General features: G+C 33.0%; 1 protein-coding gene across 1 annotated transcript; it reads left to right on the top strand.

Moving 5' to 3' along the window:
- The first annotated feature begins 20,751 nt into the window (after window positions 1-20,751).
- LOC121203014 (DEAD-box ATP-dependent RNA helicase 8-like) lies at window positions 20,752-21,694 on the top strand. The gene is made up of 2 exons (XM_016823925.2): window positions 20,752-20,979; window positions 21,412-21,694. The coding sequence occupies exons 1-2, from the start codon at window positions 20,805-20,807 to the stop codon at window positions 21,465-21,467; spliced, it is 231 nt and encodes a 76-aa protein (XP_016679414.1). The 5' UTR covers window positions 20,752-20,804; the 3' UTR covers window positions 21,468-21,694.
- The last annotated feature ends 600 nt before the right edge of the window (window positions 21,695-22,294 follow it).

Raw genomic sequence — 22,294 nt, 5'->3', positions numbered from 1 at the left:
CAAACAAACTACAGAGAAGGAAAAAAAAAACAAGGTAAGCATTTCGAATTCCTAGAAATTCATAGGTACAAAAACGGTAAACTTACCTTGATATGCAAATAAATAGATCAACTAAGTACTTGGTATAATTTACTTAACATAACAATCACAATATCAAGGTGAACCTTAGTACATATTTAACCATATACGGTACAATTTGTAAATATATTAAAGCACATTGCTCATATAATCATCTCAATTCCACAATAATCAAACATCAAGTAATCATACTTATATATCAATACTCTCGTCTCTAACTTATTTGAACATTACTATTTCACAGGTTAATTTGATTACTCATTCCGTGCTATTCGTATTACTTGTTAAAATTCAGTAAACAAATTCATACCAATTCGTTATCGATTCATAATTTACATTAATCATTTAGTCTAATGAACTCTAGTAAACCAATTTGGATACACAGGTAACTGTACCACATCAGAAAGCATCGCAGTGCTGAACAAAGGCACAAAAATGCTAACAGAGAGCACAAAAGTGCAAACAGAAATCTAATTTCATTATAAACTCGATTCTCATTCTATCGATCTCAATATCATCAATTCATAAATCAACATATCATTTCGTACATAGCATAGCATGATTTGTCTCAATTTCAAGCCAATTTCACTAAGTTACACTATTTTCAATTTTAGTCATTTATCTCTTTAATAAATCAAATTCATACTAGTACGATTTGATCAGTCATAATCAACAATCAACAATCAATTTATCAAATATCTTAAATTTCAATTCATAATATTCAATTTATCATTTTTGACAAAAATAACAATCGATAAGGTGTCAGGGACTAATTCACAATTTTTTATTTTTTGCGATTATCCTCCGATTAGTTTATATATCGATCATGCAAGAGGATAAAAAATTTTTGAAGTAAAATAATGGTTTCTCAAGTTTTCTTTTTTATTTCCGGTTGAAGATGAAAGAAATAAAATGGATGATAATTTTTTTTATGTATATCATATTATTATTATTAAAGTTTTACTATTTTAATAAAGGAAATCAATCTGACCGTCCACTACCTTTCAAAAGTGGTTAATATCCACTTTAAAATTTGGTTAGTTTACCATCTAAGACTTTCAACTAATCAAATTCTATAGCGATTAAAATTTACGACCTTTACGATTTAGTCCTTGTACCACAATTAGTCACTAATTTGGCAAAATTACCTATCCAAGATTAAACTCACCTACATAAAAACTTTGTATACATTTAATAAAAATATTTATGAGCTCGATTTATGACAACAAGGTCTTGATACCTCACTTTCAGACATTATTGATTTTAGGGTCTTTATACTTGTACCTTAAGTAACTATCAAATTAAAAAAAATTAAAGGACCACACTCTAATTAAACTTCATAATAACCTCGTAAATATTATTATTTAATATTTAAAAAATCAATTATTAGAAAATAGGGTTTCGAAACCATTAAAAAGCGGGTTGTTACAACTTTCTCCCGTTAGGAAATTTCGTCCTCGAATTTTTTTTACCTGAGAAAAGGTTTGAGTATTGTGATTTCATTAATTATTCATTTCCCACGTAAATTCTTCAATATTGTGTCGATACCACAACACTTTCACCAATGGTATTCGTTTATTCTGTAGTTCTTTCACTTCTTGAGCTAAAATTTTCACCAGTTCTTCACTATCAGTAAAATCGGGCTACAATTCTATTTCATCTAGGCAAATCATGTGGGAGTGATCAAAACGAAAATGACGTAGCACCAATACATTGAAAACATCATTAATCTTTTTCAAGTTCTGATGGCAGTGCTAGTCGATATCCTTTAATATCTAAATCATTCGTTCTAATTGTCCATTAGTCTGATGAAGAAACACTATATTAAAGGTCTGTTAACTTCTCAAGTGAGTAGGTGGTTTAGGTAGAAAGAGTGTGTGCTAACTTGATCCAACTGTTAACTATAACTGCATCTTTCTTTTTTGGAAACAACGGTAAATCTGATATGAAACACTTAGTAGTTCGTTGCCATTTCATTTCTAAATCATTACAAATTATAACTACCTTGATGGAACTTGATGCTCAACTTGCTTGCTGACGTATCATACATTTTTTCACATATCCAAAAAATTTTCTTTTCATACTTCTCACCAGTACAATTGTTTCTCTCGCAAGGTCTGTAGTATTATTCTCAAATACTGGTCATGTTCATTTTATATTTCTCAAGAAATTTTAGAATATCATCAAACAACACAACTATAAGCCAATCCCAGTATGGTTGAAAATATATGTTCACACGGTCCAATAAAACGGCTGACCGTTAACAATCCCTAATGACTTTACCAAAAACCCGTAGAGTCCGTAACAGGTTCAAAAAGTAATTTTTAATGCATCCAGTTCGTTAAATCTGACTAACAATAATCCAATTGAAGACCAATATTAGAAAACAAGGTCGTTCCTTTATGCTAATCAAACAAGTTTTCAATACAGAGTAACAAATACTTGTTCTTATCGTCACTCAATTTAACCGTCGTGAGTTAATGCACAATTTTTGGATTTTCTCTTCTTTTACACAAACAACACTGAAATACCACAAAGTGATATACTCGGTCATATAAATCCTTAATTAACAATTCTTGCAGCAGTGCCTTCAATCCTTTCAATTTTGTCGGTGTCATTCTATACAGTGCAATAGGTACTGGAGCAATTCCCAATGCTATTTTAATAACAAATTCAACCTCTCTCTTAGGTGGTAAACTTGCCAATTCTTCAAGAAATATATCAGTGAATTTATTAACTGTTGGAACTTGTTCTATCATTGCTCCCAACATTCAGGTGTCTTAAGATGTAAATTAGATATGTTTTACAACCCTTTTTGATCAATTCTTGAGCAAATATCGCTGATATGATATTGGTAGAATAATCAGGTCTATTCGCCTTAACATTGATCAAATCACCATTTTGGCATCTCAGTACAACTCATTTCTATATACAATTGACAACGACATCATGCAAAGTTAACCAATCTTTATCGAGAATAACATCAAACTCATTAATGGCAATAACATTAGACTGGTAGGAAAATCACGACCCCAAATTCTCAATGGAAAACTTTTATATATTTTACTAACAAAGACACATTCACTTATCGGGTTTGACAGTTTAATATCAAATTTAGTCAAATCTATTGGCATATTTATTTTAATTGCTAATACAGTGTAAATATATGAATGAATTAACCCAGAGTCAATCAGAGCATATATAATGATATGGAGAAAAGAAAATGTACCAATAGTCACGTTAGGGACTGTAGCCTTCTCTCTTATTTGTATCGCATAAGCTCTGGCTGGCACACTAGCTTCAAATCTTACAACTGTATCCTCGATTCCCTCATGGTTAGCTCCAACATTATTGCCAGATCCCAGAATTTTACCCCTCAGTAAAGTCGTCACCTGTTTTGTAGGTGATCACTAATAACATCTGGCTTCCCCAAACAATCTTGCATAAAATTTCTTAGTGGAGCCACACTTGAAACATGCTCCTATTATCTGTCTACAGGTTTCAAAATGAATTTTATTATAGTGCTCACAGACTGGTTTATTCATATTCTAAACTTTTACTGTACTGGCAACTATCATAGTTTGAGGTCTTTGGTGACTCTATTTAGATATTTTTTCTTGGGAAATATCTTTTAAAATCATCTTTGAATCCGCATTTAAAACAAGCCCTTCTCTCAAACCTGCACTCACCTTTATGGTTTCTCCCACAATGTTTGTAGTTCTGTCTACAGTGCGAATATTCCCCCCACCAATCACAGACGTAGCTTGGAATCGCGAAGTATTACCTCTCAACATGTCATTCCTCAGGACACTTGAAGAAGTGGAAAAATGACTTTGGAGATCTCTCGTCTTTTTAGGTGGAGGCATCAGAACTGACCTTGCTATACTGTGTTTTTCTAGAATCTCTGATCTTGAACCCTTGTTTTTTCTCATTATGTATCTCTTCCTTTTTGTCATAAATTCTTCAATCTCAAATTTTTGAAATTTTTCGATTGGGGGCCAATGAACATTTACCGTGTTTGGACTTTGAGGGCGAAGAGGTGCCACAGGAGACACGATTGGGTTTGGAAGTTGCATTTGGGATTGTGGAGTTGAAGGGGTGGCTTCAAAGTATTCAGTAACCCATTGGTTTACCAATTGTAAGAAGACATATCTTGCTTGAATCCTCAGCCTTAGTGGAATGGGCATACCACAAGCAATTTTTTGTTCAGAAGCAGGGACATTATTGTTTACATCACCTGATATGGCAAGATTTGATTTGGTTGACATTGTATATCTATATGAAAAACATAGTCAAATTGGATTAGAAAGCTTCAAACTATCACAAGTTATTGTGGCATGTATTTTCTAAACTCAACATGCACAACGTTCAATCCTTGAATCAACTAATTCGTCTAATACCACTAAATGTAACACCCCTCGCCGGATTCAACCGCTAGGTCAAAGCTACAAAATGCTACAGTAAAAAATAGAAAAATTAGAGACATTTAACGAACAATTAAAAATGAAAACCATTAAATTACATCATTTCAATCATTCAATACAATTTAAAACCTTTCTCGAGTCTTATTCGAGCTTACATAAACTCTAAAGTTGACACGGGATCAAACAAAGACCAAACTGCAAAGATCTAAAAAGTTTAGAACGACATCGTAACAGACTAACTTGACCATGTTGCAACGATAAGGTTCCTCGTTGTGCAGTGGCTTGAAGTCCCAAACTCATCACGACGAGCTTTTCACGATGTCACGATCTAGACCTTGTTTTTTTTGTGCAAATTAGGACTTTTGTTACCATATCACTTGGCCACCTAAATCATCAATCATATAGGTGCAAAAATGCACAACTTAGCCTATATAAACCATGCCAAAACATTTATTTAATCCTTTCTAAAATCAACAAATGCATTATGCCTTAACCTTGCACCTTTGCATATCAAACAACTTATAAAACTCAACCTATTCCATGCCATCACATTACCACACAATTTTCCATTTAACAAGCCATACACAATGCACATACGATGCTTAAACCTTATATCAAGATCATATCATAATAATAAGTCACATTCTTACCAAACATACTAACTCAACAAAATAAACATTACTATGCACTTCTCATATATATGCATAAATATACAAATGTTCCAAAACTAAATTTTATAAGACTCCTATATACATGCCACATAATCGAGATTAAAATTGTTCAAAAGTCTACCAAAAAGACAGTTGGGTAGTGTGAGCTCCGTAGTGATCCGATCGATAGGTTCCGCAAAAAACCAAACTACAGAGAAAGAAAAATAACTAGGTAAACATTTCGAATGCTTAGTAAGTTCATAGGTACAAAAACGGTAAACTTACCTTGATATGAAAATAAGTATATCAACTAAGTACTTGGTATAATAATGACCACAACGTCAAGGTGAGCCTTAGTACATATTTAACCATATAAGGTACAACTTGTAAACATATTAAAGCATATTGCTCATATAATCATCTCAATTTCACAATAACCAAACATAAAATAATCATACTTATATATCAATACTCTCGTCTATACTTTATTTGAACATTTTTATTTCACATGTTAATTCGATTACTCATTCTGTGCCATTCGTATTACCCGTTGAAATTCAGTAAACAAATTCATACCATTTCGTTATCGATTCATAAATTACATTAACCACTTAGTCTAATGAACTCTAGTAAACCAATTCGAATATACAAGTAACTGCACCACACTAGAAAGCACCGTATAGCTGAACAGAGGCACCAAAGTGCAACAGAGAGCACAAAAGTGTTAATTAGAGAGCATAAAAGTGCTAAACAAATATCCAATTTCATTATAAATTCGATTCTCATTCTATCAATCTTAATATCATCAATTCATCAATCAAGATATCATTTCATACATAGAATAACATGATTCCTCTGAATTCCAAGCCAATTTCAAAATTTCACCAAGTTACAATATTTTCAATTTAATCCTCTATCTTTTTAATAAATTAAATTCATATGAATATGATTCGATTAGTCATAAACAACTATCAATTCATTAAATATTTTAAATTACAATTCATCATATTTAATTTATCAGTCAATTTATCATTTCTAGAAAAAATAGTAATCGATAAGGTATATAGGACTAATTCGTAATTTTCTCTTTTTTGCAATTATCTTCCGATTGGTTTAAGTCTCGATCATGTAAGATGATCGAACAAGCTTGAAGTAAAACAATGGTTTCTCAAGTTTCTTTGTGTTTTCAGTTGAAGATGAAAGAAATAAAATGCATGATAACTATTTTTTTATGTATATCATATTTTTATTTTTATTTTTATTAAATATTTACTATTTTAATAAAGGAAATCAATCCAACCGTCCACTACCTTTCAAAAGTGGTGAATTTCCACTTTAAACCTTTGTTAATTTACTATCTAAGCCTTTTAACTAATAAAAATCAACAGCGAATAATTTTTATTACCTTTACAATTTAGTCATTGTACCATAATTAATCACTAATTCAGCAAAATTACCTATCCAAAATTCAATTCACCTATATAACAACTCCGTAAACATTTAATAAAAATATTTACGGGCTCGATTTATGGAAACGAGGTCCCGATACTTTACTCTCGGACACCACTGACTTTAGGGTATTTACACTTGTACCTTAAATAATTATCAAATTACAAAACTAAAGGACCACACTCTAATTGAACTTCATACTAACCTCATAAATATTGAATAATAATATTTACGAATTCAATTATCGAAAAAGGAGATTCAAAAGACACTATTTTCGGTAAGAGTGAGCAAAATTCGATTTAACTCGAAACATTCGAAAAAATTTCGAATGTCAAATTATTCAAATCGAGTTAATTGAATCAACTCGAATTTTTTTTCAAATTTTGAGTTTGAGTTGAGTTGAATTTTTGAATTTGAATAATTTGAATAAGCCGAATACAAACTATAGCATTTTGAATTTTAAATTTCTTTTCCCTAGACCCAAATCTTTTTACTTTACCCCATTTCCTCTCAAAGCCCAAACCCTTTTACTTTACCGTATTTCCCCCCCAAAGCCTGTCTATCATTTTCCCAATTTCCTAAAGCCCGACCAGCCCTACCATTTTTTCCCCAAAGTCCAGGCTCCATTGTCTATTCTTCTTCTTCATTTCAAACCTGAAACTCCTGATTCCCAAATGTCAAGTTTATTCTTCTTAAAAAAAACCTTAAATTAACCCTCAAATCAATTCTTCTCTTCTTCTTAAAAAAAACCCTTAATTAAACCCTCCATTCTTCTTCTTCTTCTTTTTCTTCATTCAACCGCCTAAAATCAAAATCCCTGCCTCAATTTTTCCTCTTCATCAATTCATTGAGCTTTCTTAGGTTAGGCAAATTCCTCACCATCTTCAGTCTCCAATCGCTCCGAAACTGGTGTTCCTTCTAGTAGAAGTCGCTCCATTCACTTCAATCTTAGCCTTGACTTTTCTGCATCTTTCAAGTTTCACTTTTTTCCATAAAAACTAATAATATATATAATAATTGTTAATTATATATCTATATTTAGCTATCATTGTTGCCATTAATTTGGTAGAAAATGTGAGCATAGAAATGAAATAAAAGTTGTAGAGTGCAAATATTAAATTGAAATATGCAGGCAGGGTGAGTGAAAATTTTCAACTATTTAAAGCTGCACATGAGGGATCCTTCACCAGTCTTGGATCTACCAAAATATAACAAAAATACCAAGCCCATAACAAAAGCACATTAGTTCACAACAATTGACCCTTTTTAAAACTCAAAATAGTAAACCTTCAAGATGCAATGTGTGGGTTTTGTGTGAGCTTTTATTCTATTAGATGTTCTCTATAAGTAGCATGGTGTAAGACGGTAGGTAGCATCACAACTCACAAGCATTGTATCAAATAATAACCATTATATTTTGACTTGTCTTTTTTTTCCTTTTTAAAATATTTTGGCACAAATACATTAATTGAATTCTGTTTTCCTTTTACTTCATTTATTTTTAATGAAATAAGTTAAATATATATTAGATTTTAAATATTTAATTAAATTCACGAAATATACTTATCATTTTTTAATTAAAAATCAAATTGTTAACTCAAGAACTTATGATGACTTAGTTGTGTACGTATATAGGTTCCACCATCTTTAGATTCTAGAATCGGCATTACTTCAACAATCTCTGCATCAATATCCTATAATGATGAATCCAAGAAGAAAAAGTTATTAAGAAAACCATCAAAGAAGTTTGTGGCAAAAACATTGCTTCTTCTTAGGGATGAAATGACAGTTCCCAAGTAAAACATTAGACATTTCATCTAAAGAGGATGAAGTGAAAGACAATTTTGAACATTATTATTCTTATAATATAATTATTATATTTAATAATTGGTGACATCAAACTCAATTTAGAACTTTAAATCAGATACTAAAATAGATAGTGGGTGATATCAATTGGTGATATTTAATAATTGGTGATATCAAACGAAAGTCAGTATACTTTTGCATCCACTAATTATTTTCTCTGTAAGCTTTTTATCCCTTTTTATTTGCTTTAATTCTGTTTGCATGAATGGATTACTTGCTTTTTGTCTATCTAATACATAGATAATAGATTCATTGTTTCTTTAGTTAATTTGTTCTTTTTAACGTGTAGATAAGTGATCTAAAGTGAGATGGTTCAACTCAAAGTTCACAAAATTCTTTGCCAAGTAGAGATGATCAAACAACAACCAAGGGAAATGTTTGAAGAAAGATTACTCCAAGGGCAACTTGTTGGAGCCATTTCACCAAATATGTAAATGAAGAGGGGGAGAAGAGAGCAAGGTGCAATGCTTGTGAAGTTATTTACACCATGGAATCAACTTCGGGTTCTACAATGAATTTTAATAGTCATTTGAAAACATGTGTAAAAAGATCTCGAGGTAATACTTCTAACTAGAAGCAATCGAAATTAAAATTTGTGAAGACTAGTCAAGAAACAACAAATTTATCAACTTGGGTGTCTGATAAAGATGTTGCTAGAAAGGTATTGGTTCATATGATAATTGTGGATGAATTGCCTTTTAAAATTATGGAAGGAGAGAGTATCAAATACTTTCTTTCTATGACATACCCACGGTATAGTATTCCATCTTGTTAGACAATTAGAAGGGTTTGTCTAGATTTATTTAACTCCATGAAGAGTGTAATGAAGAATTATTTTGGAAAAAAAGATATAAGTAGAGTTTGTTTGATGACAAACACTTGGACTTCATTGCAGAGAATTTATTACATGATTTTAACAGCACATTGGGTGGATGATGAGTGGAGGTTGCAAAAAAGGAATTGAGAGGTGAAAGCATAGGTCAACCCCTTGAAAAATGTATTTGCTCATAGAGGTGAAAGCATAGGTCAACCCCTTGAAAAATGTATTCAAGATTGGGGAATTGAGAGGGTCTTCACTATTATGGTTGATAATGCATCCGCCAATAGTGTTGTCATTGAATAGTTGAGAAAGGAATTGAATCATCAAAATGCTTCTGTTGCAAATGGAAATTTATGCATATGAGATGTGTTGCACACATTATTAATCTCATTGTGCAATACGGTATTAAGGATGCTTCTGTGTATGTAGATCGAGTTAGAGGTGTTGTGAGGTATATAAGAGCATCACCATCAAGGTTGACAAAATTTAACCAATGGGCCAAAGAAGAAATGATAGATAGTAAGGCTCAATTGTGTTTAGATGTGGCTACTAGAGGGAACTCAGCTTATATTATATTAAAGGTGGCAGAAAAATATGAGCTTGCATTTGAATAATCTGTATGTGATGATCATAAAATTTTTCTTGACCTCATTGCTAGAGATGGAGTTCCTCCATTTGATGATTGGGAAATTGTTCGAAGAGTTATAAACATGTTAGAGCTTTTTTATCATCTTACACTGAAGGTGTTCGATTCTTTACATGTTACCTCTCGTTCACTTTTTAAAGTATTGACGGATGTGCATCGTCTTTTTAATGGGTGGCAATATTGTGGAGATTTAGACATAATTTCTATGACTTCCAAAAATGAGGGATAAGTATGATAAGTATCGAGGTGAAGGAAACATGCTAGTTTACTTGACGGTTATCTTTGATTTGCGATGTAAAATGAACTTTTTGGACTTTGAGGTCAACTTGCTTTTTCCTAATGTTGCTAATGACATTATGAAAATGATTAATAAAGAATTGCAGTGCTTGTTTAATGTGTATTCTTCTAATGCCGAGAGAATTCAGTTTTTTGAAGGTAAATCTAGTTCTTTAAAAAATCTTTTCAATTCAATAGAAATAGATCAATTTGGAAATGCAAATGGGCTTGGCCAAACAAAAATACCTTAAGAAAAGAAAAAAAAGTTGGAATAGAAAGTAAATCTGATTTGGGTAGGTATTGGGGTGAGGAGGAAGAAGTAGACAATTCAAGTTTATTTGATTTATTATTGTGGTGGAAAATGAATAGTCTTAGATTCCCTATTCTTAAACAAATGACTTGAGATATTCTTGTTATTCCTATCTCAACAGTTGCCTTGGAAAGTGCATTTAGCATGGGTGGACGTGTTCTTGATAGTTTTAGAAGTTCTCTAAATTCTCTCATGGTTGAGGCTTTGGTTTGCACATAAGATTGGCTTCGGAAATCTAATGATGCCATCAATCTTGAAGCTTAAGTTGATGAATTTTAAACCATGGAAGATGGTAATATATTAATTTTGATTCATAAAATAACCTTGTGTGTTATTTATATTAGTAAGCATTCTCATAATTTAATTAATACTTTTGTTTTTAAATTTGCTAGACTTATCCAAAATACCCGAAGCTCAAGAAGGTAATATACTTAATATTAGTTTATAAATTTAAATCTTTATTTAATTTATTTTTGTAAACATTTTTTTATCATTTAACTAACTCATTCAATACTTTTACTAGATGTTTCAAGTTTATCAATGGTGTTTAAAGCAAAATAAGAAGCTTAAGTTATTCTATAACGGTTTTTGAACTAATGTGTTATTGTTATTAATTTGTTGTGTTATTGTTGCTAGTTTATTGGACTTTTGTTGTGCTGTGTTGTTTTTATTTTTTGTTTTGTTGTTTGAACTGGTGTAGTCGTGTAGGTTTTTGCTGTATTTTGAACTTTTGTTGATGTTTTCATTATTATAATCTTGTTGAGTTGTTGTTGTTGTTTACTTGGACTTTTGCTTATGTTTATTTATTATAATCTTGTTGTGTTGTTGTTATTGTTATTATTGTTGTTTACTTGAACTGATGTTGTGTTGTTTTTATTTGTTCAATTGTTTACTTCAATTTTTTGTTGTATGATCATATTTAAAAACTTTAAAGAAAAATATATATTTTTAAAAATTACATAAAAATAAACAACACCAAAGTCATTTTTTTAATTTAACTCGAACAAATATATTCGATTTGATTTGAATTCCATCTCACTCGACTCGATTCGTAAAAATTTCAAATCAAGTGAGGATGATGAAATAGGATTTGAAAACTCGAATAACTCAAAAATTTTCCTTTCGATTTGATCGAATACTCACTCTTAGTTTTCCGGCACCACTGAAAAGTGAGCTGTTACAGACATGGAGTGGCACCAAGGGGCCAAGTCCTCTTAGTTTGAGAAAATTACCTTTTAAGCTTTTAAAATTGGCTTAGTACTTACTTTGGTACCTGAGTTTGACATCTTATTCTAAACTGGTACTTTTAATATTTTTTAGTCCTATATGGTACTTATATTTAACAAAAGTTATACATTTTGGTACATGAAGGTAATAGTGTTAACTTGTTAGTGTTTAATTCAGGTTTTAGAGTTAATTTGATGAAAATTTATAATTAGCTAATAATATTATCACTTAATAGTCATCAAATCAACCTTAAGACTCGAATTAAATCACATCAATTGTATTGTATTTGAAAAATTAAATGCCAAATTAAACAAATTAACAACTAACACTAAATTTATTCTATTAACAAAATCATGAAAAATTCGAACATAACAATATTAGCAATTAACTTTCTCCAAATCAACCTTAAGATCCAAATTGAACACTAAAAAGTTAACACCATTACCTTTGGGCATCAAAATATGTAACTTTTGTCAAATACAAGTACTAGCTTGAACCAAAAAATAACACAAGTACCACATTTCAAAAAATATTGTCAAAATCGAGTAACAAATTATTTATTAAGGCTTTAAATTTTGTAAAATTATAATTAATAATGATAAAATTTAAGTTTTTTTCCAAAAAAATTATCATTAAAATTTGATCCTTACTATAAAATTTATAACTTTGCCTCTAAAAGTGATAAAACTTATTTAGGATATGTTTCAACATCATTAAATTTATAACTCTGCCTCTAACAATGATAAAACTTACTTAGGGTCTATAATTTTGATTATAAAAACTTATATAATCTCAATTTGGAGAAACAATTATGCTAAGTTATAACCGTTTTATAACATGTAAATTTGGTTTAAATAATATAAAATTTATAATATATAACATTTATCAAAAATATTTTGTAAAGTGTCCAATAACTTTCACTACACTGTTTAAATAATATAAATTTTTGTCATAAATTTAGAAATTTATTTTTTTATAAATAAATTATGGAAAAAAATTATAACATATTTTCTATATGTTATTATTTTTATAATATATGGTATGGACACGTAAATAAATTATCTTCATATTTTTTCCATAATTTTTTTTATAGATAAGTATATTACAACACTTTTATAACACAAATTATTTTTTATAATATACCTTTTGACCACAACTTTAGAATTTTTTTAGGATTTAAACAATACAATTTTTTGTTATAACTTTATAAAGTACGCATAAGTTATCTTTTATAATATATAGTTTTAAGATTTATAATATAACTTTAGAAATTTTTGGTCTTAACTATCTCAAATACTCATATGGGTTCATACTTATAATATATTTTTCATAACTTAAACTTGTACAAAAATAAATTTTTAAAAGTAAAATCATGTATGAGTGTTTGAAAAGCCATGAGGTAATTGTATTTGAGTGTAATTACCCACATAATTACTTCAATTACACTTAATTCAATTGAACCTACCAATTATAATAGTTATCCAAACATTCTATGCTGTATAATTATAAACAATTACACATAAATTTGATTATTAAATAGCTTTTCAAAAGTATTTAATGAAATGGGGGAATATTAGTCCAATTTTTTTAACCAATTCATGGAAGGAAAAAGGGTAACAAACGTCAGCCCAATAGTTAGTTCCTTCCAGTTTTCTTTCTCTTTTAGAAAGAATTTTTCTTCCAATCAATTAACTAATTGAATTAATTTATTTCCCACTAATTAATCCCAAAGATTTTGGACCCACCACAATATTATGACCCCATAAATCATCAAATCAATCTCAAATCCCAATTCATCGTCCTGGATTTGTAGGGTCACCGACTTTGGCAAAAACAATTAATCAAATAGTTACTCAAATCCAAATGAATTAAATTTTAATTTTAAAAAATTGTTCATTATATTGTTTGGTTTGTTTTACATGACTAATACGAAAGTCTCGAAATTATTTTTAAATCTTAAATTGGTTCAATTTTTAATATGTTTTAATTAAATATTTCATTAATCTTTGTTAATTTGGGTATTAAGTATCGATTTGGATTTATTATGGGGTATGTATAAATTACGGATCAATTTATAAATTTTATGTACATATATTACGAAGAAGTTGAATTTTATGTTTAATAAGAAAATAAATCATATCATCAAAATTTAGAAAGTTGCTTTTCTAAAACATGTACATTTAAGTCTAATTTGAAAAATATTTTAAATAGATTTAATTAATATAAAAAATATTTTTTTGCTAAATTATAAGAAGAGGTAAAGGCTTAGCAGTAACTTAACTAAGACAACTTGAACCCAAGTCACATTTGAAGTGATAAACACCATAACTATCAGGCCAACACATGGGATTCTGAAATTTGAAATTATATTAAAATTTGAAAATTAATTTAAAATCTAAAATGATGGAATGAAAATGCATATATAAGGATGGAAGAAAAAAGGTTGTGGAATCTATTTGCTTTGCTTGCGGTATTGAAATTTACTCAGAATAATTGTGATTTTGTGTAGAATCCTACTTTTGCTTTGCTTTGTGTTCTTTTCCCCTCTTTACATCATTTTTCTTCTCCCTTTGATGTGATTGTTATATTCCTTTTTTATTTAAAATAAAAGAATTACTAAAATAGTATAATTTGTAAATTACTAATCAAAATAGCATCAAACTACAACGGGATTAGAAACTGCTAAGTACACAAGCGACTTTACCTACGCACAAAATAATACAATTCATTTCAACAAGAAAATATAGAAGAAAAGTGAAAAAGAAAATAAGTTGGAGGGTTTATAGGCAATTTATCCGTGACAATTTTGATACAAAAGTGTTAAGCATTTATAATCAGCGACCTAAAAACCAAATAGGGTCCGGGTCGCCTACCTGGGACCCGAATAGGGCCCACAAATGTGGATACATGCTAGCCTTACAGTATGAAGCTCGCAAAGGGTGTCTGCAAGGGAACATTGTAGACCTAGCTTGCATAAGCCATGAGGAGTTCGCAAGGGGAGCTCAAGGGTCTCGGCTTGTAAGAGCCCAAGGAGTGTCCAAGAGGCAGCCCGAAGTAGTACACGTGTCCAAAATGCATAGAGTCTGTTAAAAGCTTCAATTCTATGAACAATAGTTGTGTATATAAAGATTTGATTGTCCCCTCTAATGGGACACAACAAAAATTACTCAACAATTGGTGCGGTGAGAGTGGACAAACTTCCGACCAACAGATTTCTTTCAAGTTTGAGAAAAGTTACCAGAAGTGAAGATGGCTCACCCAAATGAGAATTTCCCCTTCAGTCTTTCGTGGGAATAGGCTGAAGCCTCAGGTTCTGGCTGTCAACCTAATGAAGCATATTTGTTTGTCGGTTGGTTTGCCAATCTACTGGAGAACTTTGGAAATGCGACTTATCAGGGAGTTTTCGTTCCATTGGACTTAAACATATCAACTGGCCATGCGTTGCCACTCCCTTCCAACCAGAAAGCATCATCACAGCAGTTCCTTGCTCTCTAGGAGCAAATGAAGTTTATGAAAAATCAAATGGCTACGTAAAAGGGACGGTTCGAGCAGTAGCAAACTTTTCAGCAGGAGTTATTGAAACAGAATGAGGAGTTAAGATGGAAGGTAAAATCTGAAACTTTTGATTTTCATGACAATGTGAATGTATAGGACAAAGCTCCGGGCATGCATGTAAGATAATGGAGAAATGAGATGGACGAGTTGCGATGGGACGTGAGGGCATTACACTTTGAGACTCAAGACATGGATTGACTTTTTTGCTCTAACAATCTGTTGGCCCCTAAGGTAGCAGCGATGAACTTATCACGTGATTTTAAAGTCCCAAAAGACATGTTTGAAGGGAGCAGGGACCGTCGATCCCAATTGATGCAATATAACAATTATATGAATGTGCTGGGAGCATCGAATTCAGCAAAGTGGAAAATTTTTCCACAACGCTTAAAGAGAATGCAAAGGACTGATACTTGTCGTTTCCCTAAGGCTCAGTTTAGAGTTTTTCTCAGTTGAGCCAGATGTTCTTGGGAAGATTCAGGGCCCACAAGGTAATCATGATCATGCCTATGGGATTGATGTCAGTGAAACAGAGGGAGGGAGAGTCTCTCTAGGATTATATGAAGCGATTTCATATGGTGACTTTGAACACTAAGAACTTGGAGGATCAGTGGGCAATCGATGCTTTCATCATGGGGGTGCAAAATAACCATGTACAGTACTCCTTTACTGTTAACAAGTCATAGAGATTGTCAAATCTGTACGAGCGAGCCCACAAGTTCGTAAAGGCAGAGGAAATTAAAAGGGAATTGTGTGGCACCTTTCAAAGGGAAAACAAACTGTTTAGAAATCATGAGGGAGCTCGCAGTAGGCAAGACCCTCCTAGCCAGTCATTGCGAGCAAGAGGTGATAGGAAACAGAGAAATTAGACACAATGTGATTCTCCTAGGGCTCCCTAGAGGTCTCAACCAAAGCATACCAAGAATACATTGCTCAGGGCAGGCTTGGAGTTTACACTCCTTTGAATACTACTCATACTTACATTCTGAACAAGGTAAAGGGTCTTGGTATTCTGCCCAAGCCATCTCCAATGAGACACAATATGAGGAGATCCAATTCGAGAGACAGATGTGCCCTCCATAATAATGTTGGACACAAGACTGAACACTATTTCACTCTAAAAGATGCTATTGAAGAAGCAGTGAGAAACAACAAGCTCGCCGAGTTTGATGATCAGGGTATTTTCTAGCAGTGCCAGAGTTCGCGTGGTGATCATAAGGGTAAAAAGAAGGTTAAAGGTACCATCCATATGATTGTAGCTACAAATAAAGAGTGGGTAGGCTTTAATGCAAAGAGAAAGGTGCATATAAGAAGTGTGATGTCTATTAGTGCCCCTAAGAGATCGTGTCGACAGGGTAGATAGAGTGTTGAATTTGGTAATGATGATGATGAGTTGGTCTATGACGAAGAGGGTAATGATCTAATGGTTATTTTTGCGACAATTGTAAGGTTCAATGTTAAACGGATACTGGTAGACAATGGGAGTGTAGTGGATGTGTTATCTTGGAAAGCATATCAGAAAATGGGGCTGAAGAAGCAAACATTACCCAGAGCCAGCCCGTTGTATGGTTTTGTAAACCATCCTGTTGAGGTGAAGGACTCGATCACTTTACTAGTCACCTTGAAGGATGGCGAGCACACAACTACGCAGTATGTCCAGTTCTTTGTTGTACACCATCCTATGGCTTACAATGCTATCTTTGGACGACTAATAATGATGATGGAAAAGATGGTAGTAGCAACGTTCTGTATGAAGGTCAAGTTCCCAACGAGAACGGGGGTTGGGTTCTTGCGATCAAATCAGCAAACTATAAGGCAGTGTCACATATTATCTGTTAAACAAGCTTGGGAGCCTGTAATTATGGGACAAAGTTCACATGGGACATAGTTAGCAAGTCAAGTCTTGGATTTGGGCAGCCTGGATTTAAGGGATGAAGAGAGAAATAAGAAACTCAAAGTTACAGAGTATACTGAGACTTTGCAGCTATTTTGTGACAACAAGGAAAAATTGTAAAAATCTCATCAGTGTTGATGACAAAAGAAAAGAACATGTTGATTTAGTGTTTGAAGGAGAATTCAGATGTTTTTTGCTTGGTTAGCGACAAATATGCCAGGGGTGGACCCTCAAGTGATTCTCCACAAATTGAATGTGTTTCTAGAGGAAAAATTAGTTAAGCAGAAGAAGTGGAAGTTTGCTCCTCAGGTGGTAGAAGTACTGAGGCAAGAGGTAACTAAACTGTTGTTTGTAGGCTTTATCAAAGAGGTTAAGTATCCATAGTGGGTCCCAAATATGGTCATGGTGAAGAAAGTGAATGGCAAATCGAGAATATGTATTGATTTTACCAAGCTCAACAAAGCGTGCCCTAAGGACAATTTTCCTCTACCTTTGATTGATTGTTTAGTTGATGCCTCTGAAAATCACAGGTTCATAAACTTCATGGACGGTTTTTCGGGTTATAACCAGATTCTATTGGATTAGGGTGACCAGGAAAAGACAGTTTTCACCACTGAAGAAGGACTTTTCTGCTATAGGGTTATGACTTTTGGCCTCAAAAATGCTAGAGCGACCTATTAGAGATTAGTGAATAGAATTTTCAAAAATTAGACAGGGCATGGACTTCAGGTCTATGTAGATGACATGTTGGTAAAAAATTGGATCTATAGAGGAGCACGCACGAAACTTGTCCAAAACATTTGTAGTTTTGAGGGCGTACAATATGAGGCTGAATACTGAGAAGTGTGCATTCGGTGTGCAAGCTGGCAAATTCTTGGGCTTCATTATTTCAGAGAGGGGAATAGAGGCAAACCTGGACAAGATCTGTGCGATCTAGGAAATGCCCCCTCTGCGGACTATAAAAGATATCCTGTGCCTCACAAGTAGAGTCGTGGCACTTAACAGGTTTAGTTCTAAAATGGCAGACAAATGCCTTCCTTTCTTCAAGGCTTTGAGAACCTCTTTTTTGTGGACTGAAAAGTGCTAGGCAGCTTTTGAAGAACTAAAGTTGTATGTTACCCCCATTCACTTCTAAAATCACCACGAGTGGGAGAACCCCTTAATCTATATATGGCTACCTTGAAGGAGACAATCGCAACAGTGTTAGTAGGATCAGAGGGTATTCACCAATTTCCAGTATATTACATTAGCAAGGTACCCTAGAATAGTGAATTGAGGTACTCAAAAAAAAAGTGTATCTTTGCTTTGATTATTACAGGTTGCAAGTTGCGTCCGTACATCCAGGCCCATCTGGTTATTTTCATGACTAATCAACCTATGAAGGAAGTATTAACCAAGGCTAATACCTCAGGAAGGGTAACAAAATGGAGTATTGAGTTCACTAAATTCGGAGTAGAGTTCGCCCTACGACATGGTGGAATGTTCTTTTGAGAAAATTGTTGACACAATAGGTAATGTAGTTTGCAATTTGATATATTGGATAATGAATATTTTATAAAGTTTAACGTGTATGTTATTTATAGCTTCATATGAACATTGGTGAACACCAACAATTTAATCTATTATTTCTATGATGACACATGATGAGTTTTGTGCTTTATACTAACAGCATGTTTGGTTGGGTGTATTGGCTATAGTGGGCCCCACTTAAGCCCCCTTTATTCTATTGTTTGGTTCATGGTAATGCTATTACGGGTGTAATACGTTACTTACTTAATCGGTGAAATCCACCGATTTGTAATACATCCCTTCTGCTCAGTTTAGGTCCTGATTCAATTTTCTTCCCTGTTTTAGCCTCCCGATTGACGCTTCTGTCTTACCCAAAGTCTTTTGTTTCTTCCTTCTACCTTTCTTCTCCACTCTCCTCGCTGTTTCTCCTTCTCCCTGTTATATATATTTTTTTGTATTATTATTTTCTCAATAGATCTGCGCAGCAGCACCCACCATTTTCATTTCAAATTTTCCATCTAACCGATTTTTTTCTTCATCTAACCAACCCTGGCAGCGTTGTTTCGTAGGACGACCCTCGATTTTGCCACTATTTACAGTGTTAACCCATTGGAAGAAACTCCACTCTTTAACTTCCTTTTTTGTGGTTGTATATATAGATTTCTGTTTTTTTCCTAGGTTTTAGAATTTGTTTTTTTTTGGGAGTTTAGGGCCGTGCTATGAATAATAGAGGGAGGTATCCATCGGTGCTCAGCCGTGGCCGCGAAACGAACGCGAACCCTAGCTTTCAATAGAGGCCGGAGCAACCGCAGCATGCGCAGAGAAATTTGGTGCAGAATCATCATCATTTTCAACAACGACAACATCATCATCATCATCTGCAATAGCAACAACATCAACAGCAGTGGCTCAGACAAAACCAATTGCCCAGCAGAAATGACTCCACTGTCGCTGATGAGGTGGAGAAGACCGTACAATCTGAAGCCGTCGACTCAAGGTTCATTTTTGTTTCTTCTCCTTCCTTCTTTTTAATTGCATTTGTGATTAATTTTTATTTAATTTTCTTGTACATGTTACGTATTGAATGTTCATAATTATATTTTTTTTCACAAATTAAATTTCTTGTACATTGTTTACAGTTATTGATTTTTTATTGAATTTTCTTTTATGTATTTCATATTGAATTGTGCACGGTTTTACATTCTTTTTCATCTTTCAGTTCATAAGATTGGAAGGCAAGGCTAAAGATGCCACCATCAGATACACGCTACAAAACGGAGGTATTTTTGTTAATGATATTAATCGAGTAGATATTGAAGTTAATACAACCTTTTTAATAATATTGCATAGCTTACCTATCGTTTTAAAAATTCCTTGAAGTTTCTGCTTTTACCAGTTAAGGTTAAAGAAATTGTAGCATTGGTTTTGTTTATTTCGCTATATATAATTGCCATACCTTCGTTAAACTATGAAAATTCTCGAAGGAAAAATTTCTGGCTTATGTTATTTAGGCAATGCAGGTGAATTACTCATTAATTTCCTATTGGGTATATGATTTTGAATGGACAGTTTCCAAAGATTATAACTTAAGGACACTGATACTAGTTCCTTGATGTTGAGGCCTTCTGAACAAAGGGCCATTTTTAGGCTTGCAATTGCATTTCTTTATCCTCGATAGCACTCCATCTTGTTTCTCTGATATAAATTTCACACAGGGCATGGCAGTGCTTTTGTTGGTATTTGGATATTTTTTAAAATTTTAATTTTGACGCTTATGTACTGATCTGCCTCAGGGATTTAAATAGCGGTCCGTTACCGAAATAGCGGCCGTTATATAGCGGTAGCGGCACCGTCCGAAACCGCTACTGCCGAAACCCGCTATACCCGCAATACACAATAAGTAATGTAAAATTCATGACCGCGATACCTGCAATGACCGCAATAGCATCCGTTATGTCCGCAACCGCGATAAACGCAATGCGACCGAAAACGCGACCGCGACCGCAATTTAAATCCCTGATCTGCCTATTAAATTTGTGCCAGCATGTGACTGCTACCAAATGAAATGAATTTGAAGACTACTTTCTGAAACGTGAACTTCTTATGGGAATATATGAGAAGGGCTTTGAAAGACCATCTACTATTCAGGAAGAGAGTATTCTCATTGCTTTAACTGGAAGTGATATTCTTGCTAGAGCCAAAAATGGAACTGGGAAAACTGCAGCATTTTGCATTCCTGCATTGGAAAAAATTGACCAAGATAACAATGTTATTCAAGGTTAGATTTCATCTACATTTAATTTCTTGATTGTGTGTGTTTGTGTTACCAATTCAAGCCCAATAAAATGGCAGTGGGTACTGAAAGTAGGATTCTTTGGCCATTTCAATTATTTATTGTTCTTCTAGTTGTCTGATCTACTTGTCAATCTGATATTGGAGAAGTGTGAGTGTCATTTGTTTCATTTCTTTTAACTGATATTTGAATTATGGGCTTTGGCATGGACGGACTTAGTTGACTGACGATCAAATCTTTGTAGCAGTTCCTTAAACATGTGCATTAGGTCCTCCATTTTGTAAGTTGGTACAACTTTTTCCATCAGTCCAAGCAGAAATTTCACTCATCTTTCTGAAACCTTCCAAATTAAGTTCTTTGTTGACCCTTTTGCTGTAATTTGAAATATGAGTTAATTTGAAATATGAGTTATATTAGGTGCAATGCCGAGGGATGTTTTCAACACACTACCACCGTTTAGCTGTGGACTATAGGAACAATTCCAAGGTGTGTCTGCTTTCTGTTGGATAATATATTTTTTAAACTGAAGTTTATAGCATTTATAATTGGCAAATTATATTAGGTGCAGAGAGAGTGAATGAGATATTTTGAGTTGTACAGCATCAGTTTGAAGTCTTATCTGCCAATTTGTTTAGTGAAAATTTGTAAAATGCAGGGCTCATTGCTATTTTAGTGTTGATTTTTCCTTGAATTTAGTTCATATTCTCAGATTATTGAAATCTGCATTAATCAATACCTTCTGTTATTAAGAACCTTTAAGACAAAAAGATGTAGATGTATTTTGTTGTATTTATCTACATCTTTGTTTATAGAGAATCGACTGAATTGCAAAATTTTAGCATCTGCTATGATGAATGTCACTTGACTGGTAATCATTTCAGGGCTTCCTGACTCAGTACTACGAATAGCTGCCAGTAAGTCTAGAGAATTTGAGGCCGTATACGGGAAACACTGAAGCAAGGGATCTGAAGACAAGTTGCCAATGCAAAGTAGTCATGTAGTTTTTATTCGGGAACTAATCAGCCTTACACGCTTAAAGACATGCGATGAGGGCACTTGTATTAGGTCATTGACTCAACTTCAACAGAGGGCAAGGATGCTTCTACATCAACATTGATTGAATGAAATCCATGTAATATTTGTAATTTTTCCCAGGGTCATTCATTTTCGGATATAGTTAGTGATGTGAATATGATTGTGACTAATATGCTATCTAGCATTTTGTAAAGTTTGGGTGGGCTAGAAAATTGGAAAACATATTAGTTGGTAGCTGGAAGGTTGAAATGATCTGACCGGCATT

The sequence above is a fragment of the Gossypium hirsutum genome, chromosome D04 (genome assembly GCF_007990345.1).
Source record: "Gossypium hirsutum isolate 1008001.06 chromosome D04, Gossypium_hirsutum_v2.1, whole genome shotgun sequence".
NCBI classification, from domain to species: domain Eukaryota; kingdom Viridiplantae; phylum Streptophyta; class Magnoliopsida; order Malvales; family Malvaceae; genus Gossypium; species Gossypium hirsutum.
Note: the sequence above shows the minus strand (reverse complement) of the source record. Positions and strands in the feature narration are given on the sequence as shown.